Below are 8,890 nucleotides of genomic sequence, written 5' to 3' on the forward strand. Positions count from 1 at the left end.
AACCTGCCCTCGGCTTCACTGCTGCACATGTTAGCTCCCAGTTTGGGTCCTATATTGGTAGGACAGCACATCCCTGGACATATGCCACTTAAGAAATGACTACTTAGGTAGAGCCACTACCAAACTTCATGGAGCCATGAACCCAGAAGTAGTTGAATTCACTAGGTTGATGGGAACTTGGGTCTGTCAAGCTGAACTGCAATCATAGCAGTGGTTGCTCATCTACTGATGAAATAGTAGACATTTCTTATATCTAAAGATATGCTAGGGAGTGTATATGGAGCTAGTAACAAAATCTTTAGTGAAAAGCCTCCTAAATGATGTGTAGATGTGGTGCTTAGGGACATGATTTAGTGGTGGACTTGGCAGTGTTAGGTTTACAGTTGAACTTGATGATCTTAAGGGTTTTTTCCAACCTAAATTATTCTATTCTATGATTCCATGAGCAGTTCTAGCTTAAGCTTTTTAAGTGACATTCATCTCAGTACAAAGAGACAAAAAGAAAAGACTGTGTATCACTTAGGCATCAGATAAGTGCAATACTAAGAGCTTAGCCTTCATACATGAAGGTTAATGTCAGGCTTAATGAATATCTCTGAAAGATCAATGCAGAACATTTAAATGGAGTCCTTAAAAATATTAATAATGATGATCTAGGAAAAAGTGCAAATTAAAGGTCAGAATTCTAAACAATGTCATCAAAGAAGGAGATCAAGAGTGGCAGAGAGAAGCTGTTCAGTGATTACAAATGCTGTCAGAGCCATTATCAGATACGTTCCTGAAAGGGCAATTGGGATAAAGCTGTAACCTGAACTAAATTTATGTCGTTCTGTTAAATTATTCACCTCTCCTCCATCTTATTTTTCAAAAATTAAACACTTTATTCTATGTGGAGTTGTTAGACCTACACCAGGAGTTTGCAGTAAGAGTTTATGCTAGAGAGGTAAAAAGAGATGACAAGTGTACTGTGAAAGGGTAGATGTGCATAAGCAGTAGCAATTTTCCACTTGTAACAATGGTTTGCAGGACCTGTAAAATAACTACACAAGATGCCTGTTTTGAGACTTCATGTCAGAATGATATAAACTTTTTTCTTACTATATTAGGAAATTCTGTCTTTACTCTTGCAAGTATTGACTCAGCTCTAATAATGACAAAGTGGGGCTGAGATCCTGACCTGACTGGAGGCTGATGTCTTATTTATTTCTCAGTAATAGTTTTAGGATAGTTTTAAATTGGTACCTAGGTCTACTTCTAGTAACTGGCAATGAATTTTTCCGTTACTTAAGACAAGAAGTATTTGCAAACAGAAACAATACAACTATTCTTTCAGAGTTTTCAGTGTTACAGAACTATTAAGATTGGCTATAATTGGCATGCTTAAGGCTTGCCATCACTCCATCAGGTTCCAGTTTGGACTAAATCCAAGTAGGGTTTGTCCTATTCATCTCCTTTTTTATGCCTCGTGGCCAAAGACCTTAGGTTAATGAAGAGCACTAACCAGTAAGGGCCATGGCCTCTTATCAGTAGCAGAATGTCTTGCCTCTTTGTTGAACTTTTTCGGTGTGGCCTCATTCAAGGTATCAGACTCTGAGTCTGCCAGACTGTTCATGATGTGAGCTGTGACACCCTGGTACACACTTGAGTGCAGAATTGCCAGAGGGCGGGTGTGAGCTGAATACAAGGTAGGATCGTGGGCCATAAGTCAGAGGTGATGCTTGTAACTGGGAAGCCTGAGGGACACAATGAAGAGACCAGGGACAGAGATGCTCTCTCATGACCTTGTTGTAGGATGTCTAGCAAGGAACAGCAGCGGCAGCTGCTGAAGGCAGTGCCCTGGTGCTGTACTGATACGTGCCAATGTTAGCTGGTAAAATATTCTTGTACTTATTCAGTTTGCACAAATGTAAAAATATGCTTTTCCTTTGCACTGCTGAAGGAAGTATAAGAGCCCCTTCCCCTAAATATCTACAGACTGATGTCCTGACTGTCCTTGAAATTCCTCATGTGATAAGACTTGTAGCTGGAAGGCAGCTCAGTTTACAGTGTGGTCATTGCTGCTCCAATGAGCATCCCGTTTGGATAATCCTAGGTGTCAAGAACAGGTCACACACAGATTTAGACAGATGTACAAGACAGTGCTCCTACTGAGCGAACCTTTTTGGTCCATTCAGTTGCACACCCAACACCACAATCTGAAGACTGTTGACACTAAAGGATGTTGCTGATTTTAACTGATTTCAATAAGCTTTCCATCAAGCCTCCAGATATCTCTTCCACTTTCATGGGCATACTCTCTCAGAGAAATGAAAACTTCTGTGGTCTGACCACCTGCTTCCGCCAGCGTGGCTGTGAGTTGGTGGATTGCCTGGGTGTGAGCTGGGAACTCTGTGCTCCAGGCTAAGATACAGCATGTCCTACTGGCTCCAGCACTCAGCAGCTCCCAGACCTCTCTGAAGGACCTAGACCAACTTCAGCTATCTACCTGCCCAAATCTTGATCTAAACACCTCTTTCCCAAGAGCAGATGCTTCTGAGAATATATAGCTTAGTGCCCAAGAAACTTGATACAGTTCTCCAGAAACTGCTATCAGAAGTCTTTCAAAAGCTGAACAATAACTATTTATTCTTGGTTGTGGTTTTTTTTTCCTAAAAAAACCCTAAAGATACTGCCAGAGCGCTTTCTTTGAAGATAATATCATAAATTAAAATGAGGAAATGGAAGAGTATGTAACAGTCTGATAGATGTCAGTGCCTATGGAGGCTAGGAATTTGAAAAGTAGTGAGACTGCATTGCTGTCTGTTACTTAAATGGTCTAGACCTACACTGGAACAAAAACTAAGGAAACAATATTGCTAATACAGTTTGACCTGATTACAGCTTAAAATGTTATTAATCAGATATATTGCACTGGCTGTTAGATATGGCTCAGCTGAACTTTCCCTGAGCAGCAATACTGTAGCATGAACCTAATGTGTACTTTTCCTCTGCTGTATATAACAATTACCCTGGCATGTCAGTTATGTCAGAAGCCTTTTCACAGTAGTAATTGTTGCAGAACTGCAAGGAGCAATTTGAAGCCTATGCCATTACACCTTGCTTTTCTGCCTCAGTTTGTGTGCTTGTTCTATGAAGAAATCCTCACACTGCTGGCAATAATGAGTGCTAAGATGGGTACACAGGGGGAAAAAAAAGCAAGTTTTTAGTGGTAATTTAATACTGGGAAACCACTACATTTTCAGGGGATTGCTACCAGTCCTTACCCCCCTCAAAACCAGAAACAACAGTATCTGGAGCAGCCTGTTAAGACTGCATCGTTAACTCAAGGAATGTTTTACCATTCATAGCATCAGCAGATACAAATGTCTTATATCCAGCCCATAAGAAAGAAATGTATATATTTTTAATGTTTAATAAGAACTCAGACTTTTATTTTTATTGTAGAACCATAGCTAAATGACATAAACTGCCAGAATCTCTCATTTAAGTAGAATATTTTTTATATTCTGAAATACAGATTAAAAATAGTATGTCAAGAATTATATAGCTAAACTGTGGTCATAGATTGATTACCTGAAGTACACTAAATTTTCCAGACATTTCAGTCCAGAATACATTTTCAGAAACATGCTCAGTTGTACATAGTCTTCTGCATCAGTATAGCTAGCCAAACAGATTGCTACAGGCCTTTCTTATAAACTCAATGCTTCTGTTAATATAAATTACATCTGTTCTATGAGGATTTACCAGCATAATACTGTCTGCAAAGTGTTCTTCATGTAGACTTTGAATAGGGAGTCCCTTTTCATTTTGTTTTTCTCACAGTTGCCATTCTTCTTTGTAGCGATTCCTTGCAATTCTTTGCTTAATGAGTTGTAAAATCTAATCAGTTGCAATAATTAAAACACACTGTGTGTGGAATAATGCACAACTTTAATTACATAACAAAGTCCCAGACAAACAAAAGCTTGAAATTCTTACATTAGAAAAAACCAAAATACTTTCCTTTGCTGTAATTTTTTTTCACAAAGAGCAAATTCATGCTTATAGATGATACGTATAAAGCACTAAAAATTCCAGGCCTGCTATTCTGTATATTTCATTAGAATAGCTGGCAGAGTTCAGACATGCTTGTTACCAGCATATAAATGAATGGCTGGAACAGATAGATAGTTGTTGTCAATATAACACCCTGGGTGGCAACTCTGAACAGGAAAGTTTTGTATTCAAGACCTATAAAATGACCTGTGTTGCACAGTTTTAGCATTGTCCGACAGCATAAGAAGCAGTGCTATAATTTGACTCACTTCTTTTCTAGGATCTTCTGTATGCTAGTGAACATTTAGGCATAAAATAAATTCCCTGTGACAGACTGAAATGCCAGTGTTTCCTAATTAAATCCACTTTGATAACAATAGGCCAGATATGTTCTCATTATTTTCTGTTTTAAGAGCAAGCATGTCAAGTGACCGTGTCCTTGTATTATACAGCTCTTTCCTATGCTGTTATTTATATTGTGATGCCGGCCCCAGTGCGGAAGCCATCACTTTGACAGAAACTGCAAGCTCAACAATTCATATCAGTGCCATGTTTATTTGTTCTTTGAATTCTGAAAGTATAATTATGTTACTGAGTGTCTTAGAGAACTCAAGCGTGCTTTAGTTATTTCACCGTAATTTCAGTGAAGGGGAGAACCTAGTATATTCTATTTAAGATTCAGACTTTTCACAGTGAAATCTGATACAGGCAACTTTCACAGTTTGAAAGGTAGTTGCTCTGTAATGGTGGTGCCTTTTGTCTGCCTCTGTCCTAGCTACAGGACGTCACAAATTTCATTATGCAGCCCTGCCTAAGTAGGCAGTGTTACTGCTTTCATTTGTTGCTAAGATTGGCCTCTTTTGCTGTTGTTTTAAAGGGATGTATAGCCCTTCTAAATAGGATAGGTTAACCAGAGTATGGTTTCCGAATGCGCTGTTTGAAGGATGAAGACAGGTGGTCCACAACCCACTTGGCAGAAGAAATTAATGGATATTATTCCTCCAATAAATATGGCTTTAAAAAAAAAGTTAGAAGCAGCACTGGTAGAGAGAAATACAAATCTCTCATCCACTCCTCACACCTGCATTCTGCTTCCCTGCATTTCACTCTTCGTGGGTATTACAACAATTTTGTCAGACTTAGTGTGCCCTTAGAAGTACAACAGTCACCAAATGGGTTTAACAGTACCATCTGTGAGAAATGAGAGCAAATGTTTTAATGAATGAGCGTAGACAGAGCTTTAAAACAGAAAACAATTTATCATAGTATTTCTTAGTATTTACTTAGGACCTCTAACCAAAACAATATATTTTTTGTAAGTAAAGTGTTATGATAATGTTTGCATCACTTTAACACTTTGCACACAGTCTCAAAGCTGCCCATATTCCTTTGAGTATAATTAACTAAACTTTGTAGTAAAACCATTAGGTTCTCTGACAGATTCTTTTCTCATAATGTTGGTTCTGTAAATGAGAATGACCATTCCAGGCAAAATGAAAGGCTGTGAAGTGCAGAGGTGCCTGAACTTTATCAAAATGAATGACAAAATATGTCAAAAAACTTATCTCCTGTGACAGAAATTGAAACATTACTTCTAGGAAGCATTCACCTACTTAAACATTTTAGTCATGATAAGAAATTTGGTTCACCTTCATATTACTGCTTATTTTTTAACATCTTGTTCTCAGTCTAATTCAGGTCCAATACCTGCAATTCTTGTAGCACTTGAATTTCTCCAGACATGACAATTTGGCAAGACTCGTTTCCCAAAACAATGCTGCTTGTTTGTTTTTCTTAACTTTGACTTTTGGGTCATAACTTTACACGTGACTTGGAAGGTGTGCAGTATATAGTACTAAATTGACAGCTTATACACAGTATTTCTCAATCACATCTCCACACTGTGTAAAGTTTTACATAATTACACTTAATGCAGAAAATTAATAATGTTTTGCACATTAGCATTAACTTTATATCCTTCACTTGGTAACTTGCAATGATAAATATCACCTCCCATTGTAATTTTAAAATGGTACGACCAGTCATGGCTTACTTTCTGAAACTAATTGGTTTACTGCAGACAGTAAAATCTTAAGATTTTGACCGTGCCTAAGATGATTCTAGTGTTTTCTCTCTGTGCAAAAATCAAAACATTAAAAAAAAATAATCAATGCAGCAGCCACAGCACCTTCCACCATCCGGAGTCTATCTGACACATGCACATTTGAAAGGATTTAAGCAAGCCCTGACAAATACATTTGTATCAGTCTAACCAAAACATTGTTTATTTTGTTTTACAGATTTTGGCCATTGTGTCCATTCTGTTCATCGTACTGTCCACTATTGCTTTGTCTCTTAACACACTGCCAGAGCTTCAAGAAACAGATGAATTTGGGCAGCCAAATGACAACCCTCAGCTAGCACACGTTGAAGCTGTGTGTATTGCTTGGTTTACCATGGAGTACCTTTTGCGTTTTCTGTCCTCACCAAATAAGTGGAAGTTTTTCAAAGGCCCGTTAAATGTCATTGACTTACTGGCTATCTTGCCGTACTATGTCACCATTTTCCTCACAGAGTCCAATAAAAGTGTCCTGCAGTTCCAAAACGTCAGACGTGTGGTCCAGATATTTCGTATTATGAGGATCCTAAGGATTCTTAAGCTCGCCAGACATTCAACAGGCCTTCAGTCTTTAGGTTTTACGCTCAGGCGGAGTTACAATGAATTAGGCTTGTTGATACTATTTTTAGCCATGGGAATAATGATATTTTCAAGTCTCGTATTCTTCGCTGAAAAGGATGAGGATGCTACAAAATTTACCAGTATCCCTGCATCATTCTGGTGGGCAACGATCACTATGACTACAGTAGGGTATGGTGACATTTATCCTAAGACATTATTAGGTAAAATAGTTGGAGGACTTTGCTGTATTGCTGGAGTGCTGGTCATAGCCCTGCCCATACCAATTATTGTAAACAATTTCTCAGAGTTTTACAAAGAGCAGAAAAGACAGGAGAAGGCCATTAAGAGGAGAGAAGCACTTGAGAGAGCTAAAAGAAATGGCAGTATTGTCTCCATGAACCTGAAAGATGCCTTTGCTCGCAGTATGGAAATGATAGATGTAGCAGTAGATTCAGGTAAGCCTGGAGAAGCAGCTAATCCAAAGGAGACACCTGATGACAACCACCTGTCCCCAAGCCGGTGGAAATGGGCCAGAAGGACAATGTCTGAAACAAGCTCAAACAAATCTTATGAGAATAAATACCAAGAAGTTAGTCAACAAGACTCCCACGAGCAACTAAACAATGCCGCAGCATCCTCCAGCCCACAGCACCTCAGTGCCCAAAAACTGGAGATGTTGTATAATGAAATTACTAAAACTCAGTCTCAGCCTAATCTTAATGCTGGTTACCAAGACCAGTCAGCAAAGCCACCTGTGTATGAAGAAGAAATAGAAATGGAAGAAGTTGCAGGTCAGAGAGATCTGTTGCCAACCGGACCTACAGACACCATAACAGACATGAGAAGCACATCCAGCATTGACAGTTTTGCCAGTTGTGCGACCGACTTCACGGAAACAGAGAGGTCTCCCCTTTCTCTGTTCCCTGGTTCTCACTTGCAAATGAGATTTCCATCTGATTCTGCCAACCCAGAAGACAACCAAAGAGTAAGGAGTTCTCAGTTTATACCATTCACAAAAGACAGAATGTTTTCCCCAACCGATGTCACCTTTGACTACAATCCAGTCGACAGAGCTGTTATGAGTGATGGCAGTGGGTCCCAAACTGTTTTGCACAGTCATTTGCATTTCGACACTGCCATGGAAAGCCCCAAAAGTTCCCTGAAAGGTAGCAACCCATTGAAATCTAGATCCCTTAAAGTTAATTTTAAAGACAATAGAGGCAGTGCTCCACAAACTCCACCGAGCACTGCAAGGCCACTGCCAGTAACGGCAGGAGCAGACTTCATGCAGGCCACCCCTCCGCACATCAGCACCATTCTCCTAGAAGAAAACTCACCCCAAGCTGAACGACCTTTACTTGGTGCTGATGCATCAGCCCTTTGTCAGGGACCTGTTAAAAAATCATCCCCTCTCTTTCCCAAACAAAAGATTTTCACTTTCCCTTTAAAAGAGAGGAGGAGCTTCACTGAAATAGACACTGGAGAAGAAGAAGAGTTCATGGAGTTACATGGTATAAAACAGGAAAAACAACAGGATATCAAGACCAATTGCTGTGGGGATAAACACAGTGGTGGCAACCATTTAACAGAGGAGCCACCGATCAGCTCTTCACCCAAAAGCATGAGCCACAACTGTACCCAAGACATTTACCATGCTGTGGGTGAGGTAAAGAAAGACAGTAACCAAGAAGGTCACAAAATGGAAAACCATTTATTTGCCCCAGAAATTCATTCAAGTCCAGGAGAAACTGGTTACTGTCCCACACGCGAAACTAGCATGTGACTAGTTACAAAAGCAATAAAAATACCTTTTCTTAAAACACAGTTAGTAATGCCTATGAACTAAAACATGGAAAGCCTCAAAAAAAAGTGCATAAAATGTTATTTTTGCATGGCATGAAGAGTTGTTTAGTTTAAATACTGTTTAATTTAAAAAAAAGACTGCTTTTTGTAACAAACTGAAAAAAAAAAGGAAAAAAATTACTCAAGAACATTGAATAAAATAAAGAGAGCTCTGTTAGGAGCCAGTGTTCTGCAACATCTGACATTTTTGATCCTTTCACTTACAATTGTAGACAGATTTTGAACTCTTTTAACTTTTTTTTGTTTTCTTGGCTACAATGAATTTTAGAATTTGCACATGAAAGGATGAAATGTCAATGCATGCATTCA

The 8,890-nt window shown here is 39.0% G+C and overlaps 1 protein-coding gene across 1 annotated transcript; it reads left to right on the forward strand.

Annotated features, from left to right (window-relative positions):
- Positions 1–6,305: 6,305 nt before the first annotated feature.
- KCNB2 (potassium voltage-gated channel, Shab-related subfamily, member 2) lies at positions 6,306–8,501 on the forward strand (the record flags this gene model as incomplete). Its single annotated transcript, XM_010178592.1, has 1 exon — positions 6,306–8,501. A coding segment is annotated over one exon (2,196 nt), but the record flags the coding sequence as incomplete, so codon positions are not given.
- Between the last annotated feature and the right edge of the window lie 389 nt (positions 8,502–8,890).

This window comes from Mesitornis unicolor, unplaced genomic scaffold, assembly GCF_000695765.1.
Source record: "Mesitornis unicolor isolate BGI_N332 unplaced genomic scaffold, ASM69576v1 scaffold11462, whole genome shotgun sequence".
In the NCBI taxonomy this organism is placed as follows: domain Eukaryota; kingdom Metazoa; phylum Chordata; class Aves; order Mesitornithiformes; family Mesitornithidae; genus Mesitornis; species Mesitornis unicolor.